The 17,797-nt window shown below is 40.3% G+C and overlaps 1 protein-coding gene across 14 annotated transcripts in view; it reads left to right on the top strand.

The window, feature by feature from the left end:
• The window catches only part of SUGCT (succinyl-CoA:glutarate-CoA transferase), a 787,044-nt gene that overhangs the window by 195,156 nt on the left and 574,091 nt on the right, over window positions 1-17,797 (top strand). For all 14 annotated transcript variants that reach the window (XR_004276715.1, XM_032304187.1, XM_032304179.1 and 11 more), the window contains one exon: window positions 5,425-5,520. Coding sequence is in view for 13 of the 14 variants with exons in the window: in XM_032304187.1 (XP_032160078.1) it covers window positions 5,425-5,520 (96 nt within the window). In the remaining variant the exon portion in view is untranslated. The remainder of the gene's footprint in view (window positions 1-5,424; window positions 5,521-17,797) is intronic.

Genomic DNA, 17,797 nt, shown 5'->3' with positions numbered 1-17,797 from the left:
TGTAAACGTTTCCCCACATGGGACTATGTTCTTCTGTCGTATCATTTGAATGCCTACTTTGTCTGGTATTACATATGGATATTGCAGTTTATTTAACTTACCCCATTTGGGGGTGTATTGGCACTGGTTGTTTGTACTTGCATCATTGGCCGTAACTATGATTAGAGGAAGGGCTGTTTTTGACATGGAGGCTTACATTCTTTTATCTTATTTATGATTTCTTCTTCTTCTTTCTCTGTATTTTCCCCTTAGGGAATGACTTTAAATACTTTCTATATGCTGACGACTCCAGCCCTGTCTCACAGACATCTCCAATTCAACATATGCAAAGATGGTTTCTTATTTTCTTTCCCTTTACCTCGTTCCTCTCTCTGACTTCGTTATTTCTGTTGAGGCCTTCTGAGCTGACCCAGATATTCAGGCAGAAACATGTTCTGTCCAGTCTGTCCCTAACATATATGTTAAGCCCACTAATTTTTCTGTTTCCACTGCCACCAACCTAGTCTGAGCTATCATCAGCTTATGCCTGGACCTGCACAATTTCTATAACTGGTCCCTTTTCTCTCTTGTCTCTATTCAGTCCATTCTTTGGATTTTATTGCAAATTCAGTGGGAAGCTCTATAACTTTTTAATAGAAGGATGATGTGCTATAGTTCTTGATTTTAAAGTGATCATGGTGAGGGGCACCTGGCTGGCTCAGTCATTGGAGCATGCATTTTTTGATCTCAGGATTGTAAAATCGAGCCCCACGTTGGGTATAGAGATGACTTAAAAAAACCAAAATGATCATTTTAAAAGGTGTGCAGAGAATGAGTCCTTCCTTACTCATGACCTGCAGGAGGTGGCATGATCTGTCAACCTCTCCAATTTCATTTCCCATCTTTTTCTTGTCATGCTTTAGTTACTTTGGGGGTACTTTCAGATTTTTTTTCCTTTTCTGTTTTTGTATTCTTTCCTGTATGCCAGTCTCTTGCCTTATGGCTTTCGCATGTGTTATTCTTTTTGTTTTTAAACTTTTCCCCATGGCAGTTCCTGTAACTGTTTAGTTGTCTTCTCCACTATTCTTGAGTACAAAGGGGGCAGGACTGCATCTTTCCCTTTACTGTTGCATACCCAGTACCTAACATAATACCTTCTACAAAGCAGCACTCCATATTTGTTGAATAAAGAAACTAGTAATCACTATTTTCATTTGTGTGTTAAAAAAAAAAATTACTGTAGAAACTCTACGTTAGGCCCTGTGAGAACGTATGAAGGATTTGCAGTGCGCAGTTCTTAACTTGGAATAGTTCCAATTTAAAAGGAGGGAAAGGATCAGCTATGAGTAATATTGGAGCGTGGAGGAGGACACTGTAGTTGGCGTAGTTTAAAGCGCTGTCATTAGCAAGCTCTGTGACCTCAGATAAGTTATTTCCTTCTCTGTTTCTTTCTTTATCCATGTCTAATATTAAGGGGTTTGGCTAGATTTTCCTGAGGTTTTGGTTCTCAGATCTGGTGTGCTGTGTATGATGTATTAGTTAAGTTATTTTTTTCCCCCAGGCTCCACCCCTAGAGAGTCAGATTCAGTAGGCCTGGGGCAGGATCGAGGAATTCTGTAGGTGATTATGATGCACAACTAGGTTTAGGAACCACTGATCTAGGTCTTCTTAACTTGCCATCTTGTACGTGTAGTACAGGGTTGTTGTAGTTGTAGTACAGGGTAGACTGTGAGAGTGCAGCCTGAATAGGTAGGTTAAGGTGTTGTGTTTGTTCAGAGGCAAGGAAAATAGTGTTTTTATTTGGTGATGAGGGGGACTTAATGGAAATGGTCGTGTAAGAGTGGATGGAGAGATGGGCAGGTGCAGAAGCGAAGCGTGACTGGTGTTCAGCGCAGCTCACGTGGAGGCCAGAATATGCAAGAGAGCAGGAGGAAAACATCCACCAGTAATGATGTCATGGACCAGAGTTCGAGTATTGTTTTCCCCACTTTACCCGTCATACTTGTTTGTCCTTTTGGAGATGAAAGGTTCTGTTATTGCAGCTTGATCCTCATTTGCTAGAAGTGAGGCATGGGGTGGCAGAGAGCATGGGGCTGCTTTGGGAAATAATTGGGTGTATTCTTCCTCATGTCTTTTGGGGCTGTGCCCTTTGAGATCCACTTTGACCATCCATTGGTTTTCTGGTTAGACACATAGGATACCAGGACCCACTATGTTATCTAAAATAATAGTTTTGCTGTCGGAATGATTATTATTAAACCAAAGTTAGCCTTTTTGTTTAGATGAAACCATATAAAGGCAACATTCTGAGTAAATTATATAGCATCCACATGATGAAATAATGAGCCTAAGTTTAGGAGATGAAAGTAATGATCTAATGCAATATTTAGAATGGATATACAGTATGTAGTTATTAACCTAAAAGTCACATCCCGCATTCCTTTGATTTGTGGAAAATTTGTCATTAATTGCCAGGAAGCCTGATTTTTCATACAGAATCACGTCATAACTGTTGACTTTCTCCCCCTTCTGCTGCCTTAAAATACTTCATTGTAAATAGTAGATTACTCTCAGATTTGCAAGCCCCTTTTAAACACTGGGTTGCTAAGTTTAGCCCTGTTGCTCTCTCTTTTTTTTAAAATAGAATTCTCCCCCCACCCCCAGATTTGCCTCTGAATACTGAAGAATCACACTTTGTTTTTGAGTGGCCATGGTTTAAAAACCTTATCTAACCTTTCTGCCCAGTGGGAGCCTACTGGTTCTGAAATACTTTTTGTTTTCATGAGTTACCACTGTGGAGGAAATTGATAGGGCATCCCATTTAGAAATAGCCTATGAGATGAGTTTTGATTGTCTGTTCAAACTTACTCTGAATAGGGCTGCTTTTATGAAATAGTTGTCAAAGATACAGCTTAGCAAGGTAGGGTCAGAAACACAGAAGTCAAAATTGAGAAGAAAGAAAGAGGTCGTGGACCAGAAATGAGGCAGTCAGGCTGATCTCCAGCCCAGAATCCAGCCCATACCTACTGCAGTCAAGCATCTCAGATCAGTTTAGGATTCACAGGTTAACCTGTGATCATCCAGTCAGTCCTACCTCTTTTTTTTTTTTTTTTAACTTTTTTCTATTTATTTGAGAGAGAGAGAGAAAGTGTGTGCACATGAGTGGGGGTGGGCAGAGGGAAGGAAGAAGTGGACTCCCCACTGAGCAGGGAGCTTGATGTGGGGCTCAATCCCAGTACCTCGGGATCATCATCTGAGGAAGGCAGATGCTTAACCGACTGAGCCACCCAGGTGCCCCATTCCACTTGCAGCTATGCTGATGTTGGTCTATTGCCTATCAGCTGATTTTGAAATTAAAAAAAGTAGAGATACCAAGCTTCTTATGATTCTTTGCTTGTAAAGTATTACCTTTATTAATGTGACTCATTGGCCCCCAGTAGCACCAGAATTTATTTCAAAGGGAACAGCCCCGATTCCTACTCCCAACAGAGGTAGATCAAAGAAAAACCTTTCTTATAGAAAAACCTCAGACTTGAGAAAATCTCCCCAATTTCAAGAAGAGCTTTTATGGGAAAATGACTATACCTGCATCTCTATTATCTGCCAGACTATTAAGAATAATAGTCAGAGGTGTAGACCTTAGAAGCAAATATAAGACCATTTACTACTTTGCAAATTGTGTTCTGTGTTTATGCTGCCCAGGGTGACATTGTGACATTGGAGGCCTGCTTCTGCTTCAACCAGAACACTGTGGGTATTAACCTGCTCACATATTAGGATTTCATGCATTAATTCGGTTTGATACAGGAGTTCGGCTTTAAAAAAAAAAAAAAGATTGAGAACCATCCCTTTTGGTCAAATGCCCAAGATTTTATAGAGAATGTGTCTGAAGGTTGACGTATTTCAATTAAATACCGAAAGTCGTACAACTACTTAGAGTTGACAGAAATGAAAAACCGTGAAACTGGACTTCCCATCCAGTGCATTTTTTACTACAAAATGTTGATTTGATTTTCCATTTTGAAAGACACAGAAGTGATCTGTGAAATGGCGATTAGCACTAGGCAGCCCCAGGCAGCCCTGGAATGCTCCATGGTTCAAATGCCCGAGACCAGATGGAGGTCCAGAAGTGGATGACTCAAAGTTTATTAGTTTTGCCACCTGGGCAGTACAGCCGAACCAGCTGCCATAAGGCAGTTCCAATTTCAACAGAGCAGTAAATGAACATAAAAGTGAGTGTAAATCCCAAGAATAAAGTAAAGGAGAATGTCTGCTGCTCTAAGGAGATTCGTGCAGGCTGAGCCCTATGGAGATAGGCTATGTGGGAGGCAAGCTGCCGGGCCAGGTAGAGGCCAATCACAGGTTGCCTCCGCAAGCCCTAAAAAACCATCCCTGGAGTTGTTCCAGCAGCCGAACTCAGTTTGGGATCTGTTTGACTTGCTGGCTTGGGAGCCACATCACATCTGATGATCTAGGGTGGGAAAAATGAGCCCATGGTATATCATGATTATGTTATGAGGCCAGAAGCTTTTTTTTTTTTTTTTTCTGGAAACTATGGAAGGTTGTTATTAGGTTTGTCTTTCATAGTTTGGGGCCCTTGGTGTCATGGGCGTTCGTGAGAACATAAGCTCCTTATGGCGGGTCACCGGGAATGGAGTTCATTCTCCTCCTGTTCTCCCCATATGGAATTGGATGGTTGTAGGTTTTTAAGCGATGTGTATAAAATACTGCGGGAGTCAGAGGTTGACCTTAAGGCTTTAGATGACCCCTTTAAATAGGTCTAGGGCTTTTGAAAACTGAAATAATTACAATAATGAGGCTGTGGGTTTAAGACTAAGTTGAGGGAGGGAGAGCACTTTTTGTGTAAATGAGGATGAATCACTGAGGAATTTTCACAAGTCAAATAATTTGGACTCTGTGTGTCCATTAAGGATGCTGTGGGCAGCTAGCAACAGAAAACTTGACTGAACAGACTTAAACAAAATAGAGGTTTATTATTGTTGTTTTTGTCACAAAATGAGAAACTTGGAGGAATATGGTTCATGACTGGTTCAGCTGCTCAGTGATGACACAGGCTCTTTTTTTGTCATCTTGACAGAAAGTAAAAGGATGTGGGTGAAGAGGGGAGAGGAACGTACCAGTTGCCGATGTATTTTGCTGTGGTCTTGACGCTAAAGGCTGGCCCAGGGTTTTATCTGTTGGGTCGACCTCTGTCTTCAGGTGATCTTTTTGAGCGCCGAGTGCTGTTCATACTTAATCTCATGCGATAATGTAATACTGCTCTTCCTTTCTTTGTACGGTGATGCCTGTATGTTTTCTGATCTGCTTGGAGTTGCTTCTCTCTCTTTTTGCAATGACATGAAGTGAATTCAAATGAGAACTTTCGTAGTATGACCTTCTGCTTGTGATTGTGGATAAACTCCTTTTTTTTTTTTTTCCTGGCAGGTGGCATGTTTGACCCAGGTAGCTGCTAATTATCTCATTGGCCAAAAGGAAGCAAAACGTTGGGGCACGGCTCACGGCAGTATCGTTCCTTACCAGGTAGGATTGATACACACAGCGAGTGTTGGGCTGCTCTGATCTGCAGTTTTGTATGATATGAGTTTGGGAGATTATTTCCCTTTGTAAGAAAAAAAAAATCCTTTCAAGATATTCTGTTGTATATCTTTGTCTGACTGTAACAAGGTCCTGTTGTTCATTTTAAATGCAGTGTTTTGCACATTTCTTTGTCAGAAGATTAGTAACAGGACACTTAAATGGATCAAAGGAACTTGCTGAAAGTGAGTGACTTTTGGCCTCATATGATGGTTTATTTTTTTTTTTTCGCCCCAAAGAAGCACTGATTGTAGCCATTTTATAAAGCATGGTTTGTTCACCATGTCAATTATAAACCAAATGTTACCTACCCCAGCTGACAATAATATTCTCACAGGGTTGGAGTAAAATGAATATTTGCGTGTGACGGATCTTTATTTTCAGAGCAAAGCAGATGGTTCGGGAACTGCTGTTCTTTATTAAGTGTCTAAACTTGTCCTTAGAAATTCTTGACGTTGGCTAGTGTGAATGAATATGTGAGGGAACTGTGATCCTTCACAAACAAAAATGAGAACAAAAACTCTAACTCTTCCTCCAAACCCCTAACCTTTGCTTGACTTAGTTGTAGTATGTCCTGCTGTATTTGTTATGTCCTCTGTCAGATGTTGGAGGTTTGAGAGTAGAGGAGTCTTTTTCATCACTGTATCCTTTCTCGCTTCCACCAGAAGCCATTCCAGGCACCGTATTAATATCCATTGAATGAAGGGGTAAATTTTACTGTGGCCATTTTGGAGCTTGTGCTGTGGACGGAACACATCAAAGCCAGCATTTTGCATTTGCCAGCAAATCCATCAACACTGCTAATCATCCTTTTAGTGTTAAGAACATTATTTCCTTCAGCTAAACTAGTTTCTTTCCCATTTCTTTTAATGCAAATTTGAGCAATTCAGTGACCCAATGTGAGTCTAGAATTTTTCGCTGTTTCTATTTATGGTCTCTTTACACGTAAGGCGTTACTGTGATTTCCCTGCAGAGCTGCCCTTTGACATAGCTATGGTTGTAGAACAGTCTCCTTAGTGCCTGCCCTCTTTTCTTGAGCGTGCTTTTATGACCAGCATTAGTGACATTTTGGTTCCCTACTTGAGAGCCCTGTACTCTTTGAGCCAGACCTACCATGTGTCATGAAAGTGGCAATTTTGCACCTTTTAGAGATCACCAGTTTTAGCCTTCTCTCTTCTCAGATAGCAAATTTGATACCTGAATTGAGTAGATGGATCCCAACTCTGATCTGCCTCCTTGTAGAGTTATCTTTTAGATCTGCTGCCTTTGACTGGAGAGTGCTAGGATTCCAGTGCCTTCTTGTACTCCAACCCACACCATCTCCATCAGACCTGCTCCTACTGACGGGTTGCATTGACTAACTGATCCTCATTGTTGACGATGGAAGTGCCTCTCACAGGCATTTTAGCAGAGGGAAATGTTGGAACACCTGGAAATTCATTGCTAATAACGGAAGTCCAGTCTTCAGTTTTTGGTGTGTGGAGAAAATGTGTTTGACTTGGAAAGCTTTACAGTATAATTCTACATCACATCACATGGGAGGTGTTCACTATGTTCTAGTATAAGGTTTATAGTTTTTTTTTTATTTTTATTTTTTTTAAAGAACGTCTTTTAAAAAATTTGGTATAGACCTCTGCTGTCCCTCCTGAGTGTTTGTAGTGAGAGCTCTGGCACCTTGGGTATGCTCACGGTTATTTCACTGTGAGGTAAAAAGAAATTTAGAATCCTTGGCTTTTATTATGGTAGGCAAAAGATACTCTGTGTATGTACGTGTGTGCGCGTGTGTGTATTCTGTAAAGACAGAACTATACTTTTCCTGCTTGAATTGCCCCAGTCACATAAAGTGGATATTGTGCTTATTTGATCTAGTTGATTGTAGCTTTATTATCTGCAAGAAATAAGAGGAGATCTACTAGGATCTTTCCTCAGGAACTCAGAATTAATTTGTTTCCTCTTGGTGGAGGACCGGTTCAGCACTGTGATTAAGGAACAAATGCAAATTCAGCTTGAATGAAACTAGCGTACTAAGATGGATCCTAGATATGCTTCTAGACCTTGGTCTGTTTTTAATTTTTAAAATAGATTTGGGAAATATTTTTATGGGTGAGTGCCAGGATAATTATAATTCAGTTTTCTAAAATAATTATAGCTTTGCATCTAATTTGAGTTGTCTGAGTTTTGAGCTGAAAGTCTATAATGGAGGACCCCGATGGTCTCAGGAATTAGTTAGGTACCCCGTTCACTCTCCTGAATTCTTGTTGAACCCCACCTGAAATATCACAGACCTTGAATGCATGAATATAAATTTCTGAAAAGTAGTGATCCTTGATTTGTGTTTTATTTTACATACACGTAATTTTTAACTTCTCAGGTTGATTATCCACTTGTGTTGTTTCCTCCCTATTCTTTGCCAACTTTATAAAAATGAGTAAGCTAAACAAAAGTAGATAGCATTGAGATAGTCATTTTGCTACTTGTAGAATATATTGATGGATGCTTTTCAGATTTTTAGATTGATTGATTGATTTTAGAGAAGGGGTGGCGTGAAGAGAGAGAGAGAGAACAAGGAGGGGGAGGGAGAGGGACAAACTGACTTTGTGTTGAGTGCAGAGCCCAACTTGGAGCTCAGTCTCACAACCCTGCGATCATGACCTGAGCTGAAATCAAGAGTTGGATACTTGACCAACTGAGCCACCCAGGTGCTCTGCAAGAATTCCGGTTTTTAAAAAGAACTTGTAGATTTCAGTGCTTCCTTTGTTTCCATTACCATTAGAGAAACACATAGCCCTTGCCCTTGAGAAACACATAGCCCAAGGGATAATAATTACATAATGTTCACGTGTGTGTGTGTGTGTGTGTGTGTGTGTGTGTGTCTATATATATATGATCTTATTTATTTGAGAGAGAGAGGCTGAGGGAGAAGCAGATTCCCCACTGAGCAGGGAGCCCAATGTGGGGCTCAGTCCCAGGACTCTGAGATCATGACCTGAACTGAAGTCAGAGGCTTAACCCACTGAGCCACCCAGGTACCCCAGAATGTTTCTTAGATGTTCAGTTATATTGATAATGACAGGGGGGGTTGTGGGGGATAGGATAGGAGAGTGCAGAGAAAGCAGTTGCTGGTCTTCAAAAAGAATGTGTTTTATTGTGTAAGATAGTGATCAGTGGGGCTGATGCCCTTTATGTATATAGGATTAACATCATAATCCCCCTAATTTCATAACCTGCGCTTATCCAAAACTCTCTCTCAAATTTCTTCAACATCCGAGGACCCTGTATTTGCATGTCTTCCTCTGCTTTGGGGGCTCATGATCCTCCTGAAACCTCAGCCTCTCTCCAGTCTCAACGAAGATCCATTCACAAGTAGAGTCACAAAGAGAGGAAACTATACTTTACATTTTCAAGGAAAATGGGGGAGATCTTTACAGAAAAATCTTGTACAGTCTCGGATAGGAGGCTTCATCTCTCTTCACCATATGCTTGGGCTGCTACTCGGGAGTTTCATTATCCTGAAGAGCATATGAATCTCCCGTTGTTTCTGTTCCTCCTTCTCTCCTTTTTTCTTTTCTGCTTCTCTTTGAGATCAGTGAATTTCTCTACTCTTAAACAGAATTACTGTGCTTGCTAGTGCAAGCATAGATCTTTGGGTGGCCACTTTTATGCTAAATGCTTCACAACATACTGCTTCTGTGCCCTAAGGAGAGTGCTGGCGTGTGGATCTAACAAAAGCCTGCTCAGCTCTTTCTGTTTCTGATAAGACCATCTCTCTCCCAGTCTCTACTGTCTGCAGCAGGTCTTGGGGGGAGCTCACGGGGTTCTGTGTGCTCCTCGTCAAACCATAGCTTCTTCAGCAACAGCATCGCCCGTGTGATCGGTATAGCCTGCTAAAGAGACTAGTCTGGATGCGACAACAACAACTACCTCCTTCCCTTAAAAGAACACCAATCCCATCACCCTTCAGACATTTGCCTCAGTCGCCAGCAGGACTCCAAGCCTTCCAGGTCATCTTATGACCCCCTGGACAGTCATTCGCATATGGCTCTGTGCATCTCTTCCTTTGACCCAGTCATTTCTTCTGCCAACAATCTTGGTGCCTTTACAATGCTCTTAGATCACCCCAGTAACATCCTTGATGATTTTTCTTGTTTACACTTGGCCACCACTCAGGTATTTCTAAGACTTTCACATGCATCCGAGTCTCTAAATAGACATCTTGTGAAGATGCTTTGCCTGATTCCTGGTGATACAGATGCTGCGCTGTGAGTAAGAAGGTTCCCAATGAGACTTTATTATTATTGGTGACGATGTTGTCTCCTTTGTATTCAGCTGGCAAAATCCAATTAAACTGCCGATTAAACTTCATTTGTAGTGTATGGCTGGAGGAAAACATAGCTACCACGTGTACAGCCTCACTCCCAGCTCGTGGCCATCTTTCTCAAGTGGGCCCTCAGCCTTACCCACAGACCTGGCACACTACCTACACATTTATTTCCTCTGGGATGACGACTTCACTTCTTCACTCTCCTCGGATCTTTCCCACCCCCCTCCTCTTCCTTAGCCAAAGATGGTTTCTTATTTCACTGAAAACAGATACAAGTGGAAGAGAACTATCTCATCTTTCCTCTGCCATACCCCCCAAGCCCCTGCTTGTGTGTTCTCTTCATTCCTCCCTATCACAATGAATGACTTGTCCCCTTCCACATTTTCTCTACTTAAAGGCATCGCTCCTGCACTTTATCTCCTCTGATACCTGCATTGCTATCAGTGGGTAATGATATGACCATGTCCTTCACCTTAAAAAAACCCAGCAACCTTCCTTAGACTCCCAGGGCACATTTTTCCATCTACCATCCCATTTCTCCATGCTCTTCTGTTACGCAATTCCTCAAAAGCGGTTTGGCTGGTACCTCCTGGGAGGAATCATTAGTCTCCAGTTTACATGGACCTCATAGGCCAAGAGACGTTGGAGTCTTCAGTCCTCAGCAGTCTGAGTGCTGCGGAGTAGCTAGGGGAAGTTGACTTTCTGAGCAGTTCATTAACATGACTCTTTATATACTTTTTCTTGAGCCTTCAAAAAGAATTTTTCCTTTAAATGGTCTGATAATTCACGTGGCAATTTCTTTTAAAGCCTTCCCCCCCCCTGCTCTGGAGTACCTTCTAATTCAAGAAATCAAAGAATACAATTATTCAGATGATTAAATAAAATCATGTCTCCCTTTCCTCAGTTTGGGCTCATTCAACCAAGGAATAGAGCAGGAAGCTGTGCTATGTTATTTCTGGTATGGACATTATACTGTATATTTAATTTGGCACAAGCAGAGACTCAGACAGGCAGTAAATTCCAAGTCTGAAGAGATGCAGCACTTTGCTATCATTCCTTAGAAACGTTAAAATGCTGTTAAATCATAACAGATTAGGTAACCTTGGGAATCTTTTTTTTAACCTATGTTAAGGATTTTTCAAAAAGTGAAAATGTAAATGATATACATGTGCCTCTTCTTTCGTGACTTTTTTTTTTTAAACCATAGTTACACTAAAGCATTCACTAAAGTTTGGAAGTATGATTTTAACAGGCATATGATTGTATCACATCTTTAATTTAATTGATGCATTGGTAATAACAGTAAAAATAATCATGCAGGCTTTCATTGAACATACATTCTGTAACCATTTTATGTATGTGTATATAATATTATATATATGTATAATAATATACATAATTTTTTTTTCTATTTTATATTGATGAAAGGGAGACCGAAGAGAGAGAAAGAAAGTTCACTATGGCTATAGGTAGAAAGTCAAAGAACCTGGATCAGAACCATGGTTTTAATATTTCAGAACTTGTTTCCTTTCCTTCTGTATTCAAAGTAGTCATCTTTTGGTGCTTGATACATTGTGGATGCCTGTCTTTTAGTTTCTTTGATAGATGGTAGAATTCTTTAATCTTTTCCATCATCTTTTTGACAAATGGCCTGCTTATCATAACTCTAGTAGGTATCAAACCCATAAGTGACTTTGAAGTATGTTTGAATTTTGAGCTATGGGGGCAGTTAATTTTAGGTTTCTGCCTACCACGTTTTCAATTTATGCTTTCAAAATGACTTTTGCTTCTTCAATTAAGCAACAATTTCTTGAGTCCCCTGTGAAGCAGGCAGTGGTTTAGTTCCTGAAGTCTTCTGGATGAGGAAGAACTGGGCCCTTGATTTCAAGACATTGAGAAGCCCTACAGCAGGCACAGCTGGGGGAACTTGAGCTTTGGAATGAGCACCAGGACTCAAAGCCTTCCAGGTCATCCGTTAGGATGTGTGCTCTGCCACTCACTGACTCTGAAATCTTGGACAAGTCTTTTAATATCCCTAGTGTTAGCTGCTTCCTATGCAGAAAGGTCAACAATGACAGTTGTTTCCATGTTTTTTGAAGGAATTAAATGAGACGGTGTACGCTAAGTGTTTTGTGCCATACCTGACTCTTGTAAGAATTCAGTGGAAAGTGGCTCCTATTATTATTTCTGTAGTTGACCTAATGATTCTAACTTTGTAAAATAGTTTCTAGGAAGCTACAAAATAATCTCTATGAAGGCTACCCATGGCAGCTAGGAGGCAGAGTAAATAAAGAATAAAGATACATAGATGAATTTCTTTCTTAAGGGAATTTCTACTTTAATTTCTTTCTTTCTTTCTTTCTTTCTTTCTTTCTTTCTTTCTTTCTTTCTTTCTTTCTTTCTTTCTCTCTCTCTCTCTCTCTCTTTCTTTCTCTCTCTCTCTCTCTTTCTTTCTTTCTTCCCAAATGGAAAGGAGAGAATACCACATGCTGTGGTATTTTTCTTTGTTTGTTTTAAAAAACTGTGCTTAGATCACCTTTTAAAGAACTTATAGTTGAGTTGAGTTGAGTCATTACTGAAATGTAGCATTCTTTTTCCCCACAGTTTTATTGAGAAACAATTGATATACATCACTGTTTAAGGCATACAGTGTGATGGTTTGATTTACATATATTGTGAAATGATTACTACAATAACTTCAGCTAACAGCCATCTTTTCTTATATTTACCCCCCCCCAAAATAAATAAATAAAAGAGAGAGGGAGTGAAAGAAAAAAGGAAAAAAAATCTCCTTGTGCTGAGAACTTTTTTTTTTTTTAAGATTTTATTTATTTATTTGACAGAGAGAGATCACAAGTAGGCAGAGAGGCAGGCAGAGAGAGAGAGAGGAGGAAGCAGGCTCCCTGCTGAGCAGAGAGCCCGATGCAGGACTCGATCCCAGGACCCCGAGATCATGACCTGGGCAGCAGCTTAACCCACTGAGCCACCCAGGAGCCCCATGTGCTGAGAACTTTTATACAAACTTCTTAAAACAAACAGAGTTTGAGGAGAATCGTATATAGCAATGTCACCTACTTGTGTCAAAGCGAATAAGGCTTCTAGTTTACTGAATTTTCTAGTTAATTGAGATTTAGTCTAAATTCATGGTTAACAAAATGAAGCATGACAAAAATGATTTTCCAAAGTAATCTCTGAGAAGCACACAATATGGGAACCTATCTCTATAAGAGATATATCTCCCTTTCAGAACCAAACATTGTGCTGATTTGTCCTGCTGTCTTAAAAACTGAGAGAACTACAGAGTATTTTAAGCATCTGTTCTTGTAACATTGAAATGCAGTGAACTTTGATAATCTTTACCCTGTTAAAAATGCCTAGAGGTTCACTTGGAACAGAAGTGCTTTTGGTGATGAGAGGGAAGACATTAGGCTACATCTCACAGGTTTCTGAAAAGTTCTGGATTCCTCAGTACTGACATCTTAGAATATTCCAAAGACTTTTTTTTTTTTTTTTAAATTAAGGCAGGAATTGTCCGAATTTCTCCCATCCCCTTTGTTCTAAAGCTTTTGGCAAGGTAGTTTTTGAATATTTGCTCTAAAGCTTATATGTGCCTCAGGTCCTTCTGAATTTTGGATTCTTGTTAAAACAAAAAAAATTTTTTTTAATTTGAAGGTTCTGGTTACTTTGAAGCCACGTGTCCAGGACTTTGGTGCACAGTCCTAAGAATATAGAGAATTGAGCAGTCCAACAGGCAGATAAAAAAATGGTGTATAGGCCAGCTGCTGGCGAACCAGCTGCCACCCTCTGGGCCTCTCCTGAGACAAAGTTCAGCTTACCTTGATTTAAAATAAAATTCTTAAATTTAAAATAAATTACACAGTGTGATGTTTAAGGAGATCGTATTGCACAAAGAATAAACATAGTTATGACTGTTCAAAAACTAATATAATTTTTAAAAATCAGAATTGCCTTCAATTGATATATATATAAAAGATTTTATTTATTTGACAGAGAGAGACAGAGTGAGAGAGGGAATACAAGCAGTGGGAGTGGGAGAGGGAGAAGCAGGCCTTCTGCCAAGCAGGGAGCCCGATGCAGGGCTCGATCCCAGGGCCCTGGGATCATGACTGGAGGTGAAGTCAGATGCCTAACGACTGAGCCACCCAGGTGCCCCAAATATATATATTTTTAAATGCATTTCACCAAGAGGTAAAATAGAAAGAGACACAAGGATAGGCACTGTTTGCTAAGGAATATATCTGAAATTCATTTAGGATCTTATTAGCTTCTCTTGCATTCTCAGTATTCTCAACATATATGCAGAATTGATGGTACTATTTGTTGTTTATGCCTCTCAGTTTTGACTAAAATTTGATGGTGGGAATGCCAGTTGGTGCAGCCACTTTTGAAAACAGAATGGAGGTTCCTCCAAAAATTAAAAATAAAATTATCATATGATCCAGTAGTTCCCAAAGACAATGAAAACACTAATTTAGAAAGATCTATGTATCCATATGTTTATTGCACATTATTTACAATAACCAAGGTATGGAAGCAACTCAAGTATCCATCCATTGATACCTGGATAAAGAAGATGTGCTGTATATATACACACACATGCATATATAAACAATGGAATATTACTTAGCCATAAAAAGGAACGAAATCTTGCCATTTGTGATGATTTGGGTGACCTAGAGGGTATAATGTTAAGTGAAATAAGTCAGAGAAAGACAAATACCATATAATTTTGCTCATATGTGAAATTTAAGAAACAAAACACAAACAAACAAAGAAAGACAAAGAAAAAAAAACAGACTCTTCAATACAGGGAACACATTGGTTGTTGCCAGAGGGGCGGTGGGTGGGGGTATAGGTTTAAGTGTTCACTTAAACTCTTTAGAGTCTAAGGGGATTAAGAGTTCACTCACCTTGAGCAATGCTGAGAAACTTATAGAATTGTTGAATTGTTACATTCTGTACCTGAAAGTAATATAACATTGTAGGTTAATTACACTTGAATTTAAAAAAAAAAGGCATAATAAATACCTAAAAAAATTTTGCAAATACCATTGTGAATATTCAGGTAAAGAAGAATATTAATAGACACTATTCCTAATAATATTATATTAATAATTGTAATAATCATTAGAGGTAACATTTCTTGAATGATGACAGTTACTAACTACCTTACATGTCTTAATTCAGTCTTCACAACAGCTGCATGAAGTGGGTATTGCTTCTGTCCTCTATTCAGATGAGCAGAGTGAGGATAGAGATGACTGACTTGTCCCAGGTCCCATGTAGTGCCATAACTGAAATTCTAACCGAGGCAGGGGCTCCCGACTATGCAGGCAAGCGATGCAGTGCTCCTTACTGAAACTGGCATGTTGAGTTTCGTTTTCTATCTTCATCCCCCTTTTGAGGAAGAATTATGTGACATTTTCTTCTACCTATTTTCCCCTTTAGGACTGCCAAGAGTAATTGAAGAGATATAAACAGTTCTGTTGTTTACTCATCACAGAGATCCTTAATTATGACTTAAAAGCAAATTTCCGTAAGGAAATCAGGTTGTACATCTTTTGAATAAATCCTTTGATTGCAGATGCTAAAACTGTTAGAATCATAACTAAATCAAGTTATAGTGAGACAGGTATCTCTAGCTCCATCTGGGGAATGAAAACAATGTTGTCCTTGAGCAATAAGGGAGTTTGGGATGGTTTTAGCTATTGTGAGAGCCATCGTTTCTGATTCAAACTGGGCGGTCGCTGGGGGTGGGCTTTAGAGTGGAAAGGAGTATTTGGGGCATGAAGAAAAGTATTCAGGGGTGTGGGGCAAGGGGCAGCCTGGGGAGAAATCAAGTGGGCAGATCTCCAAGTATTCCAGCTTCATTTCTGCCAAAACACTTTTGTGTTTGTTTGAAATAGGAATTTCACTGCTTAAGAAATGATCATCTTAGATCAACCCACTTGTCCTAAATGATTTTACTGGACTAGAATGTAGGTTTTGTACAGATTTGTGTGTGTGTGTGTTTGGGGAAAGAGAGACTGATTTTTCATCAATGGTGATGGCTTCTCGAACTGTGACCTCGAACCAAAGACGGGGTCTACTGTCGCTGAGGTGGGAGCCCTGGCAGGAGTCCAAGTGGGGCCTGGCAGAGCCGCTTTGTGGAGGACCTCACACCCGACCTTCAGCTGAGGGTCTCGCCTGGAGGCTATGTGTGGAGGTCAAGGCTCTCTGGCTCAGATAAATCACATAGGACTGGATTCTGGAAATGGCTGAATTTGGATGTAGTCACACATCCTGTTCTGTTCCTGGGGTGTCCAGGGCAAATGTTGCTGAAATTCTGAGTAGCTGTGCTTGGTGCTTAGACAATACCCCAACAGCCTCCTGCTCAGGTGCAGGGCATCTGGGAAAAAGAACTGAGTTCTGATATGGTACAAATTACCTTTAAAAAAAAAAAAAGATTTATTTATTTATTTTTTGACAGAGAGAGAGAGAGAGAGAGATCACAAGTAGACAGAGAGGCAGACCGGGGTTGGGGTGTGTGTGGAAGCAGGCTCCCCGCTGAGCAGAGAGCCCGATGCAGGGCTCGATCTGAGAACCCTGAGATCATGACCTGAGCTGAAGGCAGAGGCTTAAGCCACTGAGCCACCCAGGTGCCCCTGGTACAAATTACTTTTATATTATAATTCAGTATTGGGTAAATAAAATAATAACAGTGAAGGAAAACTTGCAAGATGTTAAGTTCTGAAGTGATCCTGTGTTGGAGACTTGAGCAACTCATATCACAAATAAATGTGATTGTGAAGGAAGGTCTTTTCCTTCTTAGTTTGGTCCCCGGCACTCCGGACAAGGAGTATGGGTATTGGGCCTCTGTGAAGGCAGGAGCTTGTAAGTGTGCATGCTGATTTGGGCTAGTGAACTAGGAACTTAAAAAACTCATGTTAATTCATTTGGCCTAATTTTATCCTGGAAACAGTTCTCAAATGTCCCTTCCTTCTTTTCTCTCCTGAGGGTAAAAGCAGGTACGAAATGTTCTAGGTCCTTGCCACAAAAGGTCCACGGAGCGGTGGCATCAGCATTACCTGTGGCTTGTTAGAAATAATAGTTTCTAGTGTATTCTACTGAATCAGAATCTGCTGTTTAACAAGATCCTCAGGTGATTTCGATGTCATGTTAGATTTTGAAAAGCCCTGGTCTCAAGTCCTTTTGAAATCCTTTTGGTCATTGCGGAAGAGTCCACTAGATGTCACTCTTGTAACCTGCTAATGGGATGGCACTTTTCAATGGGGACTTGAAAAAAAATATGTGAATAATGAGCATATTATTAGGTGATTTCCTCCCTATCCTTAGAGCTACTGATATTCTACATTGATTATTTAAGGTAAAACTACCTTTCTTTTTGGTTCAAAGTCCTGAAGAGTGATTCCTGGGGATGATTTTCATTTTATTAGCACTCATGCCTTTCCTCTCCCTCCGTCAAGCCCCCTGTTGCTTGGGCCAGTTCTGTCATTATATAACCTTAGCACAGACTATGCTGCAGTTGCTCGGACTGACTGGCTGATGGAGAGAACAGCATCCCGGCCTCCTCAGCGCAGTGATGCAGCGTAAATGTGTACAGGTTTGATTTCCGTAGAAGTGATTGAGAGCAGAAAGGAGGCAAGGCTATATCCTGAAATTAGCATCCATCTCTGCGTGATTGTGGGAGGAAGTGCGGACCTTTCTGAATTCTTTGGGTGTCCCCAGGGTGGTTTTACAAAAAAGATCGGTTCACTTCTGCTTAGAAAGAAATGTCCCGAGTGTAATCTTGGAGGGCGTTAGTTCCAGCCATGAAAATGAATATAAGGGACATTTATGGGTAAGTTTTACTGTAGAGTAAAATCCACAGGGAGATGATAT

The sequence above is a fragment of the Mustela erminea genome, chromosome 11, assembly GCF_009829155.1.
Source record: "Mustela erminea isolate mMusErm1 chromosome 11, mMusErm1.Pri, whole genome shotgun sequence".
Classification (NCBI taxonomy): Eukaryota; Metazoa; Chordata; class Mammalia; order Carnivora; family Mustelidae; genus Mustela; species Mustela erminea.
This window is presented reverse-complemented; position numbering and strand designations above follow the sequence as displayed.